The sequence below is a fragment of the Oncorhynchus clarkii genome, chromosome 20 (assembly GCF_045791955.1).
Source record: "Oncorhynchus clarkii lewisi isolate Uvic-CL-2024 chromosome 20, UVic_Ocla_1.0, whole genome shotgun sequence".
Lineage (NCBI taxonomy): Eukaryota > Metazoa > Chordata > Actinopteri > Salmoniformes > Salmonidae > Oncorhynchus > Oncorhynchus clarkii.
In genome coordinates, this window is record NC_092166.1 from 14,162,421 (window position 1) to 14,177,711 (window position 15,291).

At 43.1% G+C, this 15,291-nt stretch overlaps 2 protein-coding genes across 2 annotated transcripts; both read left to right on the plus strand.

Moving 5' to 3' along the window:
• The first annotated feature begins 72 nt into the window (after positions 1–72).
• LOC139377288 (interleukin-12 subunit alpha) lies at positions 73–1,749 on the plus strand. The gene is made up of 7 exons (XM_071120295.1): positions 73–94; positions 332–486; positions 584–670; positions 798–857; positions 1,030–1,146; positions 1,343–1,387; positions 1,594–1,749. The coding sequence occupies exons 1-7, from the start codon at positions 73–75 to the stop codon at positions 1,747–1,749; spliced, it is 642 nt and encodes a 213-aa protein (XP_070976396.1).
• A 1,909-nt stretch (positions 1,750–3,658) lies between these two features.
• Positions 3,659–8,092, plus strand: LOC139377289 (zona pellucida sperm-binding protein 3-like). The gene is made up of 8 exons (XM_071120296.1): positions 3,659–4,039; positions 5,757–5,869; positions 5,949–6,052; positions 6,333–6,510; positions 6,691–6,808; positions 6,888–6,973; positions 7,233–7,468; positions 7,732–8,092. Exons 1-8 carry the CDS (start codon positions 3,659–3,661, stop codon positions 7,956–7,958), a joined length of 1,443 nt encoding a protein of 480 aa, XP_070976397.1. The 3' UTR covers positions 7,959–8,092.
• The last annotated feature ends 7,199 nt before the right edge of the window (positions 8,093–15,291 follow it).

Here is a 15,291-nt window from a genome sequence, read left to right on the forward strand (position 1 = left end):
TAAAAACACTGAGAGATGAAGCAAGATACACAAAAGAATTAGGATAAACCAAGGATATACATTGTTACTACCATGATGCCAAACGCCAAGCTTTGTGAGTAATCTATAGCCTATATCTCTTTCTCTTCTAACAAAAGTATTGTTATTAAGTAGGTAGCCTATTTATTATTTGCTTAAAGTTAGAATAGGTCAGGTTATCTGAGAATATTTTTTTCCTGCATGAGAATATTGCAAAATCATCTAAAAATGATTGGCATATTATTGACAAATGTATTTGTATAGAAAGTTTAAGTTTTAAGTATTTGTTCTACGTTGTTCTTGAACCTGTCAGATTTTGCCACTTGGCTGCTCTTGGTCGCGCTCACTTGTTCTCTCTGGCACGTGAACATGTCCAGCCCAGTGGTGTCACGCAACCGCCCGATAACTGACAACTGTCTTACTACTGCGCAAACACTACTTTGGAACATCACGGACGCACTTGCACAGGTGAGACACAGGCACATTTTCCAATACTGTTCTTGATGGTAGACTATTTATTTAATTCATATCTGCAGCCTATTCATTAAATTCGTATCAATACTAGGAACACCTGTTCAAAGGAATAAACTGCACGGACCAGGGTATGGAGTTGAACACGAGAACACAGACGGTGCAAGTGTGTGCGCCAAAGGTAAGAATAATAACATTCTGTGATCTGTATTCAATTTTTTCAGACAATAATGTGAATTTCCCTATATAAGGCTATATAAGATCAATGTTGAAATCCTTTGCTGAATAATCTATACTTTGTTTGACAGACCAAAAGCACTCAACAGCACTCAACATGTTCCAGAGTGACAAATGTAAAGTTTGATCAGGTAGGCTATTTGCTATTGTCTATAAATTACATATTACTGTTGTTGCCCAGAGCAACAGTTTTTCCCATAAGAAATGGCATGTTTATTTACAGTCTAAAGGGGGCAAATCTAACACACTGTCTGCCTATATTGGTAACTTTTTGACATGTCATTTTTCCTGTGTATCACATAGGACAAGTGTCTGAGGAACATTGAGGAGGATCTGCGTTGTTATAGTGACATGCTACAAGCTATTGACCCTAAACTGCTTGGACCCAATGTGCTGCAGAGCCTCGGAGAGATTAAGGAGGTAAAATCTGGGAATAACTATGCCAAAATACTGGCATGGAGAGGACATGACCTAAAAAAATAGCCTTTCGAGATATTTCTAACACAACCAGTTTTGTATACGAAAGTCATTGTAGCTGCAGGTTTAGGATACACAAGTCTACTGACATATATTGCCTCTTCTCTCACCCTTTCATTTGCTTTCGTTTTTTAAACAGAAGTGCTTCCCCTTGTCTTTGTTGGGAGTCTGGACCTCTCAGCAGGTAAGAGATTCTCAAAAGCAACCGTGACTAACATAAAGAGGCCTTTCACGGACTAAAATTAGCAGGGATTACATTGGGATGTGGGTGGTGGAATTAATGGTCCCTAAAATATCTTCTAACCAAATATGGTCATTTGTATGTCAACTGTGTGTAACCAAATAGAGATAAAGTTAACTTGACACAGTGTGCACTATGTTTCTTTTCAGGATACACAAGGTTGTAGGCCTACTCAAGGTACTGCTAACCAAAATTCCTTTGATGAAAGGGTACATTTGTGTAAAGTGCTGAAGGGGCTCCAGGTTCGCACCGTAACCATCAACAGAATCATTGGATATATTCATGCTGGAGAACACAATAAGTAAGTTGGCATGTCATCATGGACCTGGCAAGCGCCTATGCTGTTGGAGACTATTCCTCATCGCCATCATCGTCGTCATCACCATTCTCCCAAGGGAAAAATAATCAATTCCATGACCATAACAAAGTTGCCTTGTCCTGTGGACAAGTGTTCTTTAATATTATAATCAAATAACAGTCTGATTAAGCTATTGAGGATTTAGAATTTACAGGAGTCAAATATTTATGACTTAATATAAGTATTTCATCTAAGTATTTATTTGTTGATTTTTTTTAACTTGAAAAGCTAAATAATATTAAATGTGATATTTATTATCAACCTAATGGGTTGTATTATTTATTTGCCTAATTTATGATTTTAAAATATTTATTTTCTACATACATACATAACTTATTTCAATGTTTACACAGTTTTTGTTTGAACATCTCCAAAATAAAATGCATTTAAGCAGTGAATTAAAATAGCCTAATGCCAGCTGTTTTATTTATCTCTTTGTTTTCATGGTATTTTACTCAAACTATCTCTCTCTGTCTATTTGCATGTGTGTGTGTTTTGCGGTTTTTACTATCCCTGTGAGGACCAGAAGTCCTCACAAAGTTAGCAAAACAAGGACAATTTGGACAAGTGGGGACATATCACCGGTCCCCATTATTTTAGTCTTAGGGGTTAGGTTTAGGGTTACAATTAGCATTAGGGCTAGGGGTTAAGGTTGGGGTTAAGGTTAGAGTTAGGTTAAGGGTTAGGGGTTAAGGAAAATAGGATTTTGAATGGGAATAAATTGTTTGGCCCCACAAAAATAGTGTGTGTGTATTGCCATATATAGTCAATACATTAAACTGAGTTAAATGATGGGAAACAGTAAGATTTATTTGCATTTATTTGCAAAATACACAGTGGTAACCCCATATCACTGACTTGGGTGGTGCCCAAACCACCCAATATGCTCTTTCTTGTAGGCCTACACTGGTCAATTATATTAATTTCACTTGGAATCATAGCCTACTGTAACTGTGTGGAATATGTGGGCGGTTATTTTGAGGCCGAAGTGAAGACCAGAGAGAAAGTTCAGAAACGACTATACATTTGTGTAGGCGTATAGATTAAGCAGACATGATGACATGTAGTTTACTACTAGGCCTTCCTATACTCTATTATTTTCGGGGGTGGTATGGTTTTAACTGAACACAGCCAAGTGACTCCCTCGCATTGGTCCTTTTTTCACTCTCGAGAGCCCGCATGCAGTCGAAAATGCTGACTGACACATTGTTCGAAAGTCAGATTTTTGCATTCGGTTTGAGCTCACAAATGGCCTAATGTTCGGCTATATTGGCCTATGTTCTTCCCATTATTAGTAGCTAGGCCAGGTGCAATAATAAGTTATCCTTTGGGTAATAAATGTCTTACCTCAATAAATTCAAACAGGTGTGAATTTATAAAGACTATGTTGACGAGGAATAACATGTCTATTTGTGAGCATTGTTGGATGTTTTCGAACGATAACCATGCTAGGTTTATGTGATGGGCACGAGGACAAGGTTGGTACATTAGACTGCACCGTCGGTGAAGGGGTGCGGTTGGTCAGCAATTTAAATTGAGAAGATGGCGAGAATAACAGACATGCTGCCTGGCCATAACAGCCTACACAGACAAATATCAGTCATTATCATTCAATGGAAATGTACCACTGACACCCAGTGGAAGGTGCACGGTACTGTCAAAATAAATTCATTAGGTTACACAGGACTTTTTCATCTTTAATTACCGCTGATTTGACACAGGTGCGGTAACCCCACCTGTTCTCAATGATTGGTCTACGCTTGGAGATTTTTGTCATATAAATGTTTGTAATTCGGTTTATGCAATTCAGTGCGTCTGCGAAGCCGCCAAACTACATTCAGATTGCAAGCTCACAAATGGAGTTTATGCAAAAATCTCCGTGGTGGGTCGCGACCCTGCTGTCAATTTCTTTCCTCGCTGATTGTTATCAGCCTTTTAATCCTCGTGGTTATAGTTATAAAGATGTCAGTCAGGCCCAATCCTTTAAACCGAGTGAAGAGCCAACCAGTCCTCCTAGGCCGAGAACAGTCCTCGTGAAGTGCCACGAAGATTCTCTTGAAGTCGTGGTGAAAGCTGACCTATTTGACATAGGCATTCTGGTGGACGGCAGCGATTTGCACCTAGGTTCCAATCAAATGGGTAGCAAGGGCGTTGAAGATTCTTGCAGTGCGGTGCCAACGGGGGAGGCAGAGTTTATCATCTTTGCCCAGTTGACCGCATGTGGAACCAAACTCGCAGTAAGTTTTTCGAAAATTGCAGCTAAATTTTAAGTTAATCGTGCCACAGTTCTATGTAGGCGAATTAGGTTCACGTATTAAACAATTTACACAAGGCTATGGGACTCTTGCAGGGGGGCTGAGCTAAAGGGCTATCTAAAGAATGTCCTGAAACGCTTCCATGGAAAGGAAGTTGGCCATGGACTCCGCAGCTGCACATGGTTTCGTGAATCCATGGCTACATGGCTAGAAAGGGCCCAAGGCAAGGCAATGATAAACCCAGCAAAAAAGAAACGTCCCTTTTTCACGACTCTGTCTCTCAAAGAATTCTTAAAAATCCGAATAACACAGATCTTCATTTGTATAGTTTAAACGCCGCTTCCCATGCTTGTTCAATGAGCCATAAACAATTAATGAACATGCACCTGTGGAATGGTCATTAAGACACTAACAGTTTACAGATGGTGGATAATTATGAGAACTTAGGTCACTAAAGATGCCTTTTTACTGACTCAAACACCAGAGGAAAGATTCCTGGAGTCCCTACTCATCTGTGTGAATGTGACTGCGGATGGGTCCAGGGAAATAAATTGCAGTGTCCATGCTGTGAGATGCCTAAGACGGGGATACAGGATGGACAGCTGATTGTCCTTGCAGTGACAGACCATGTGTAACAACACCTGAACAGGATCGGTACATACGAACATCACACCTGCGGGACAGGTACAGGATGGCAACAACTGCACGAGTACACCAGGAATGCACTATCCCTCCATCAGTGCTCACTGTCCACAATAGGCTGAGAGGCTGGACTGCGGGCTTATAAGGCAGGTCCTCACCGGCAACAACGTCGTCGTAGGACTGGCAAAAAGTGCTTTTCGCTGACGAGTCGTGGGTTTGACTCACCAGGGGTGTTGGTCGGAATCGCGCTTAGTCGCAGGAATGAGCGTTACACCGAGGCCTGTACTCTGGCGCATGATTGATTTGGAGGTGGAGGGTCTGTTATGGTCTGCGGCGGTGTCCCAGCATCAGACTTAACTTGTCATTGCAGGCACTCAACGCTGTGCGTTACAGGGAAGACATCTTCCTCCCTCATGTGGTACCCTTCCTGCAGGCTCATCCTGACATGACCCTCCAGCATGACCATGCCACCAGCCATACAGGAATGTCAGTGGTCTGCCATGGCCAGCAATGAGCCCAGATCCCCATTGAGCAGGTCTGGGACCTGTTGGATTGGAGGGGCTATGCCCCTCCTCCCCCCCCTCCACACACACAAATGTCTGGGAACTTGCAGGTGCCTTGGTGGAAGAGTGGGGTAACATCTCACAGCAATAAAATCTAGTGCAGTCCATGAGATTCACTGCAGTACTTAATGCAGCTGGTGGCCACACCAGATACTGACTTGATTTGACCCCACCCCCTCCTTTGTTCAGTGACACATTATTCAATTTCTGTTAGTCATGTCTGTGGAACTTGTTCAGTTTGTCTCAGTAGTTGCATTTTATGTTCATACAAAGATTTACATTAAGTTTGCTTTAAATAAATGCACGTGACAGTATGCTTTCTTTTTTGCAGAGTTTATATTGTTAGCCTAAGGTTTGTGTGGTTCAGGAGTTGTGTTTAATATCTGCATATACACAGCGCTCAAGTTGCAACTTGAGGAAACATTTGCACTACTTCCATTATGAATCTTCAAGCTGCACATATAACACCCCTAACCTCTCCACCTCTTCCACAGTTTATGGAGACGGCGCTGGTTTATTCCAATATGCTCAGCTATTCACCTGCACCCTCTTCTGGTGTCGTCAGATTTGAATCGGCTGTGATTCCCATCGAATGCCATTACGGAAGGTGAGTTACCTGTAGTAAACATCGATGCCTAGTATTTTGATGGGTTTTTAAACACTTAAATAATGTGAATGTGTTTTAGGAGGTATGCTGTTGACAGTGCTGCCCTGGCTCCCACCTGGATCCCCTTTGCCTCAACAGTGACTGCTGAGGACCATCTGCAATTCAGCCTCCGCCTCATCACGGGTAGGATATTTGTTTTGTTCACTTCATTAACTTGTACATTTTCAGTTATTCATGGCCCTTAACCTTTTCACACAAACATGCACTCTAGTGTGCAAGTTGCCAGTGTAGACCAGTGTCCATATTCTCAGCATAAACCATTTGATAATGTTTGCATCGATCTCCTTTCAATGTGACTGGTGTATTATGAAATTCAAACCAATAACATTAGGTATTAAACACTAGTATAAGCATCCCCAAATGGCTGTCTGGTTGCGCATGCTCATCCCCACCTTCTCTACAGATGACTGGCGCTCTGAAAGGGGATCGAATGCCTACTTTCTGGGTGACACCATACACCTGGAGGCAGCTGTCACCATGGGCAACCACATGCCCCTCCGCGTCTATGTGGACCATTGTGTGGCCACGGCAACTCCTGACGCAGACTCAAACCCTAGACACAACTTCATAGAGTACTATGGGTAAGGTCATCTAGAAAGTATTGACTGGTGATTGTTGCTTCAGCTTGTCGTAGGATACATTTAATTTTTTCCAATGCTTGGCTGTTGGCTCAACTGTGGTTGGGTAAACAATAGTAGAAAGCCATCTAGTTGGCTAATTCCTTTCCCTAAACACCTAGCTCCCTGTCTTGCCTAATTTAGATGCCTCACTGATGCCCAGCTGACCGGCTCTAATTCACGGTACATGCCCAGGGTCCAGGATGACAAGCTGCATTTCATGCTGGACGCCTTCCGATTCTACCAGGAGAATTCCAATTTGGCAAGTGCCCACTCCTGTGTTTAGTCTTGTCATGTTCTGCACCTTTTTGGCCATTCTGATATCCATTCCGTCACCACAGATCTTCATCACCTGCCATCTGAAAGCTGTCCCCGCCATGTTTTCTGGGAAATCAAGGAGTCGCGCGTGCTCCTTCATTGAGAACAGGTATGAGATGGACAATTGGCATCCTGCCTCTTGTTAAAACTGAAATATGTATGTAGGCTGCAAACATTAATGATTTCTTCATTAGCACTGCCAGGGGATTTTATTCTGTACAATATTGACTTTAGAATTATACCTTAAATTATTGTCAGGTTAAAGGATGGATACTGTCAAGTATTTACTGTGCATGGCCTTAATGAGGGCAAGTTATTTAAATTTAACTTTGAGCTGCAATCGAACCAGATCTTCATTCTCATTCCAGCTGGAGGTCAGCAGATGGGAACGACCAGGTCTGTATAAGTTGTTTAGTCTCCAAACGCTTTGCGGAGCCTACTGCCCCCATGACCAGAACCAACACCAAGACTACTACTCCCAAACCAAATTCATCCAGCTTCCGCATTCGCCCAGGCCAGCGCACAGAGCAGCTCCAAAAGGTTGAGCCCAGATCCAAAAAGCCTTACTCTGGTGCCTGGAAGAGGGGAACGGACACAACAGAAGGTGGGTTACGGATGATGCAAAGCCAATCGGAGGCAATCTAGATGCATTGCATGTTTACTATGTACTGGCTTTTGCTCCAGCCTATGCTTTTCTCCCATGTGATTTTTGGTTGCATGTTAAGATTAACGGTCCAGCAATGTGCTCTAGCTAGAATTCAGGAAAAAGATTTTGAACACTTCTTGAACTGTTTTATTGGTTGTCACAATGACATTCAATGTTTTCTAAAATTAACTCAAGGTTTAGCTAAAACAATTTTATTTCAGAGTGGAGCAAGACTACCATCTTGGGGCCCCTGATTGTTGTCCCTACTCAGGAAGTTATCAGCTTGGCAACGGACTCCACGACACTCCGCTCAAAATTGACACCGGGTGAGACCTTAGACTCGGTGGCAGTCCATCCCAAAGAGCTGCAGGAGGCTACAACAGACATCTCTATGGGCACCGGTGGTACTTGCAAAAGTGAAGGCAGGAAATGCACGCTTTCTGAATGAGGCACTGCTGTGAACACTGAGTCTTTCCAGTCACACAAGATGGCATCTCACTGGATTGAAGGGTGCTGTGCAGGAAGTCTACTGTGGAACTTGAATGCAACTCACTCTATGATGGCAATTGACCAACCCTTGGCTTAAACCACTAACCAAGTTCTTGGTCCTTTTTTAAAGAATTATGTGAATTCAAATTGTTTTGAATGTTGCTCATCTGCTGTTTCATTTCACATTACCATGGCCAATGCAAATAAATGTTATATCTGTAGTTTTCTTATTTGATTTTGTTTTTAGCTCTTCAATTTCTGAGTTTGCATCAATGCTTGCCCCTGGATCATTAAGTCAAGAAATAGGTGTGTCAAATTATGGTTCTGGGGTAGTTTAGCGGTCTAAGCCGCTGCCTCGGGAGCACGTACACTGTTCTGCTGCCAGCATGTGTTAGTCTGACCCTCTGCTCTCAGCACTCCTGTCATGTAGCAGGTGTAAAATATGACTCGTCTGTAGCATAAGGAACTGCAAGATTATGAAATGCATGACGCCCTGCATTCATGACCAAGCGTGACGGTGGCATTTACCACATACAACTGGGCAAATCTATTTAAATGCCCATCTAGTAAATACCAGTGGGGAAACTAATCATCACTGAGCGCTTAAGTCTCCTAAGAAAATTCCCTGCTTTTCGGCAGATGAAAGAAACAAAGCTTTAAGGTTATTGAACGACGATGTGATGGCTGTACTTTAAGTTTATGGTTTCTGCTTGTTGCCCATTAAAGCCATTTTATGCTTTAAATGTGCTCAAGGCTCTGTAGGGAAGGTGTGATGACATAGCAGAACCTTCGGAGGACATCAAGTGCCACATTGCTGTGTGCTTCCCAAATGTTGCAATGTGGATGTAACCGGTGTCAAATGGCTAGCTAGTGGGATGTGCCCTAATACCGTTTCAATCGGTGACGTCATTCTGACACCTTGTAGTTCCCCTTGCTCTGCAAGGGCCGTGGCTTTTGTGGGGCGATGGATAACGTTGCTCCGCGGGTGACTAGTGTGCAGAGGGTCCCTGGGGCGAGGAGAGGGACGGAAGCAATACTCTTACACGGAGGGCTTTGACTTGATGGTGGGTGGGAGGTCCTGTATAAACAAAATCACTAACAGTTCGGTGCAGTGCACGACGAGCTAGGCCCAGAGGCCGTATCACTGCCAACGCAGACGGATTGACAATAGTGAATGTATCCAACTGATATTTAGAACTTCCAACTGGTAATTTCCACCTTCCCACTTGGTTACGAATGCAGCATTAGCACTTGGTCTTTGGAGCGGACCCAGAACTAATTTGATTTATTAGGATCCCCATTAGCTGACGCCAATGGCGACAGCTAGTCTTACTGTGGGTTGACACAGGAAAAGACATTACAGATTGACATTACAATTGACATATTTAACATGTTTTTACACGCTATATATGTACGAAAGTATGTGGACACCTCTTAAAATTAGTGGATTCGGCTATTTCAGCCACACCCGTTTGAGAGGTGTATAAAATCGAGCACACCGTCATGCAATCTCCATAGACAAACATTGTCAGTAGAATGGCCTTACTGAAGAGCCCCGTAACTTTCAATGTTGCACCGTCATAGGATGCCACCTTTCCAACAACTCAATTAGTCAAATTGCTGCCCCGGTCAACTGTAAGTGCTGTTATTGTGAAGTGGTAATGTCTAGGAGCAACATTGGCTCAGCCACAAAGTGGTAGGCCACACAAGCTCACAGAACGGGACCGCTGAAGAGCGTAGGGTGTAAAAATCGTCTGTCCTCAGATGCAACACTCTACTGAGTTCCAAACTGCCTCTGGAAGCAATGTAAGCACAATAATTGTTTGTTGGGAGCTTCATGAAATGGGTTTCCATGGCCGAGCGCTACTCTGGACCAATGGAAATGCGTTCTCTGGAGTGATGAATCATGCTTCACAATCTGGAAGTCTGACAGGCGAATCTGGGTTTGGCAGATTCCAGGAGAACACTACATGCCCCAATACAAAGTGCCAACTGTAAAGTTTGGTGGGGGGGAATAATGGTATGGGGCTATTTTTCGTGGTTTGAGCTAGGCCCCTTAATTCCAGTGAAGGGAAATCTTAACGCTACAGCATACAATGACATTCCAGGCGATTCTGTGCTTCCAACTTTGTGGCAATAGTTTGGAGAAGGCCCTTTCCTGTTTCAGCAGTACATGGCCTCGGTGCACAAAGCGAGATCCGTACAGAAATGGTTTGTCGAGATCGGTGTGGAAGAACTTGACTGGCCTGCACAGAGCCCTGACCTTAACTCCATTGATGAGATGGTTTTGATTGAGCTGTTTTGTATGAACTGCTGTACATTGAGCTACCGTACCGCAAGAGTTTGGACTTCTGCTTTGAAGACATTGTTAATTTTTATAAAAGGTACCGATGATAGGTGTAGTGTTGCTTTATGCGTGGTATGCGTGAAGCAACACTAAACCCATCAGTAGGCTAGTGCTTGTCAAGCAAGAGCAACGGGCACTGTGTCCCGGTTTTGTTGCGTTCATGCCCTTCCCATTGAGTAGTAGTTTGTAGGCTATGTATGTATCAATGTGACATCTAGATGGTTATCATTATTTGTTATTTCTTGTGTAGGCTGCTATTCTACTTGAAAATAAATCATGTGAGTGGAAGAAAATGGCCACGTTAGCTCCCGCCGGCGACACGACCGCAGCCTAATACCCAGTAGGAAACACTTCCCGTCGGCAGGCAGGTTGATACATCACTGGTGCACTGGTTGCAGTCTTATTGACTTGTCGTGCAGCCCAATCAGTCACGCAAAATGGTCTTGAGTGGCAACAATTCTGCCCAATTAGCTGATTGATTTTCCATACATGCGCGCGCGCGCACACACACACACACGAACACAGTTTGACACACCCACTCGCCCATATTCTGGTCGCCAAATTGGGCCGCCTCTACCCATACTTGGAAGTAACAGGGCGTGTTTCTCGTTGTGTTGCTGACGCCTGCCAGATCTTACAACGCCTGGATATATGTTATTAAAGGTTATTAATCTGCGATTGCTACAGTCGTAGCCAAAATATGGGAACCCTTGCATTTTTTTCAAGTAACTGCATCAAAATAACTGCAATCAAGCGCTTCCTATAGCCATCGATGAGCACCTCTGTACTGGCAGTTTGGTCCACTCCAAATTGAGCAAACTGCTCTAGTTCTCCCAGATTTGAAGGGTGCCTTCTCCCAACTGCTGTTTTCAGATCCCTCCATACATTTTCAATGGGATTTAGATCTGGACTCATTGATGACCACTTCAGAACAGTCCAGCGTTTTGTCTTGAAACGTTCCTGGGTGCTTTTTGAAGTGTGTTTGGGGTCATTGTCCTGCTGGAAGACCCAATACCTTCAACGGAGATGCAGCTTTCTGACACTGGTTCTGACATTGCACTCCAAAATGCCTTGGTATTCTCCTGATTTCATGATGCCATGCACATGTTGAAGGCCCCCAGAACATCTCTGGACCTTCATGTCTGACTGTAGGGAAGGTGTTATTTTCTTTGAAGGCTTCATTTTGTTTTGTGTAAACAGAGATGGTGTGCTTTACAATATAGCTCTAATTTGGTCTCATCTGTCCACATCAAGGTCTCTGGCGATGAACTTGTAGCCTTGAGATTGTCCATGCTTGGCTACAATCTTGTGTCTGACTTCTTCCTCAGATAATTATCTGGTTTTATTTATTTTCTCTCTGTTCATTGCGGTACATACAGTGACACAAAACAGGAGAATGAGTCCTTTTCTCTATTCAAACTGGTTGAATTAGTCATTTTATATTGCAGGCACCTGCAACTCACCACAACTGACAAAAATATTGTCCTGGCCATTTTAGGATTTCTTTGTGTAATTAGCTAACATTTAGTAAATTCTGATTTTTTTGTTTTGTTAAACTGCAAACCAAAGATGTACATTCAGTATGTGGATACCAAAATATTGTTTTATTTAAACAGTTTCCCGAAATAAATTGTGCATTATTTGAAAAAAAGTGCAAGGGTACCAATACTTTTGGCCATGACTGTACATTATTATTATTATTTATTTTTTTTACCTTTAATGAACTATATGTAGCCATTGATTCTTGGATAATATAACTTATAAATAATGACGTATTAGTTCAACTGTATACACCATCAGAACCCAAAATATAATCTTGTTTTACTCCATTATTTGTAAACAATGAAATTGTAAACAAACACTGTATAGCTTCAAACATTGTTTAAACTATCATTTTGATCTCATGGATGGTCAGTCCTTGCATCCATAGCTTTATCTATGAATTTGGGGGGTTACATTGGATTTCTCCAGCTTCATCCCTAAACTATTTACTCAAAAGGTGGCGCAGAATCTGTTTTGTTTGATCTGCAGAATGCACCTTTAAGTCCTTGTCATGCAGGTTGTTGATAGCCTACGAATGGAGATGCAGCATTACTTCTTCCCATCGTTTCTACATTGCATGGAAGACTGGCCTACGCTGTTTCTACTCCCTATGGAAGACTGGCCTGCGCTGTTTCTAATCTCTATAGAACATTGGCCTGCGCTGTTTCTACTCCCTATAGAACATTGGCCTGCGCTGTTTCTAATCCCTATAGAACATTGGCCTGCGCTGTTTCTACTCCCTATAGAACATTGGCCTGCGCTGTTTCTACTCCCTATAGAACATTGGCCTGCGCTGTTTCTACTCCCTATAGAACATTGGCCTGCGCTGTTTCTACTCCCTATAGAACATTGGCCTGCGCTGTTTCTACTCCCTATGGAACATTGGCCTGCGCTGTTTCTACTCCCTATGGAGCATTGGCCTACGCTGTTTCTAATCCCTATAGAACATTGGCATGCGCTGTTTCTACTCCCTATGGAACATTGGCCTGCGCTGTTTCTACTCCCTATAGAACATTGGCCTGCGCTGTTTCTACTCCCTATGGAACATTGGCCTGCGCTGTTTCTACTCCCTATAGAACATTGGCCTGCGCTGTTTCTACTCCCTATGGAACATTGGCCTGCGCTGTTTCTAATCCCTATGGAACATTGGCCTGCGCTGTTTCTACTCCCTATGGAACATTGGCCTGCGCTGTTTCTACTCCCTTTGGAACATTGGCCTGCGCTGTTTCTAATCCCTATGGAACATTGGCTTTCGCTGTTTCCACTCCCCTTTTAACATTTGCCTGCGCTGTTTCTAATCCCTATAGAACATTGGCCTGAGCTGTTTCTAATCCCTATGGAACATTGGCCTACACTGTTTCCACTCCACATTTAATATTGGCCTTCACTGTTTCTAATCCCCATGGAATATTGGCCTGCACTGTTTCCACTCCCCATGGAACATTGGCCTGCGCTGTTTCCACTCCCCATTTAATATTGGATGCTAGAGTGCTTGTTCTAAACAGGTAGACAATTGTCAAGAATGACAAAGTAAAAACAACACACATTTCTGTGAAAATATACTTCTGGGTAACCAAGATTAGACTACTGCGTTACTGTTAAGTACCATAGATAGGTCAGTGTACGCCCAAAACGGGTGTCAGGACCGTGGAGAGCCAGTCACTCACGATCGCCGTCGTAGGCCTATATCGAATAGCCTTGTTGTAGTTGCACCAGAGTTATCACTCATCTACAACAAGACCGAACATAAACTGTAGCCTATCGATTTCTGGGTTTATCATTACTGATCTTGAGTACAATTCAGACAACAAATTGATCTCTCCGTCCGCCGGCGCCAACTGTTTACCTGTAACAGTTACTGTATCTAATGACAACCCTCCAACAATTGGCCATTGGGTGCTCGCTAATGATTTAATAGCAGGCAGATAATTGCTCATTTGGATTTAATGCCCTGAAAGTGGACACTGAAGTGCACTCTAAAGGCACTTAGTCTTCGGATGATGCAATGAGTTGACTATTTCAACAAAGCACATTTTTAAAAGGCCCATAGCCTAGATATGTATTCCAGTCAATACTATCTACAATGGTCTGGCGATGGTTGTTTTGAACCAAAAGAGAAATTGACCAAAATAAACGCTCTATATGCATAAAAGGCCTAATTTGATAAACCACAATCAATTTTGTACCCTAGTGATGGAGGTCATCCGTTTATAATCAGACACAGAAATTAGATTACAAGCATTTGGCTCAGTGAGCTTGCTATGTAAACACGTTCGGAGAGACAATATGGATGACAATTCCAGATTCATTTTTCAACACCGCATGTTCAGATGCTACGGCTCACCCAGTGCCATCGATCTATGGTTTTGGCTCATTGCACATTGCCTCTAGTAAACTATAGCGTACGTCGTTCCAACCAACTTGACATGTTTACATTCAAAACAGAAGACTTCTAGCATTTTCTTTAAGAATAATGTGTCTTTATCTCAAAGGTCACACGCCGAGCTTTACATTTTTCTCCTTATTTGTTATAAACATTGGACATGCGCTCCGAAACTGTGGAGAGATCCTTTGCAGAGACGACCAAATATGCTGCACGCACGGTAACGACAGTGTCGTCGTCGGCTGTTGCAGGCACACGGTTCACAGCACCTTCTACAACATCGCAATGGTTACGCGGAAACTCTCCGGGGTCCTCCTTTTGCTCCTTCTGTTTGCCCTGGGCTACTTCATCCAGCGGATTGCCTGCTCGAGACCCAGGCGACAGCTTGACAGCCATGATCCGCACCCGCTCCTGAACGGACGGATAACCGTATCTCAGGACCCGCTCCTGGAGAGCTACACATCGCATAGCCTTGCTACTGACCTAGCTCCCCCTGTCTCTCTACCAGCCTACGATGAGGTGAAGTACTTGCCAACATATGAGGAGACCGTGCGGGAGGGGGACAGAGGTCGGTTGGAGACCACGGAGCAAGCGGGACAAGAACAGGAACCGGACACGTCCACCTGCGCCTCTCCAACAGTATGTCATCGCTGAGAGAACCAGGCTAACTGACCTTCACTGTCAGCATAATGACGTTTGATAACTCTCACAAGTGTTGTTTAGAGCCTATTATGTTAAACTAACACAGATTAATCAAATCGGTCACTCCTGAGTTTTAGTACGCAAGAAGTGCCATATAGCCTTACGCAAAAATGTAATACGTGTGAAAGAGGCCTTACATGTTTAGGTGGGAAAAAGATATAGCATGTAGGGAAGACATTTTATTAGATACAAGACATATATATTAGGTTATAGGTCTACATAAAAGATGAAAAGTGAATTTGACCATTTGGGGTGCGTTTTTACGCATTGCTCCCCAAAGTCCATAATGACATGTTAATTATTAGGTCTATAGGCGAC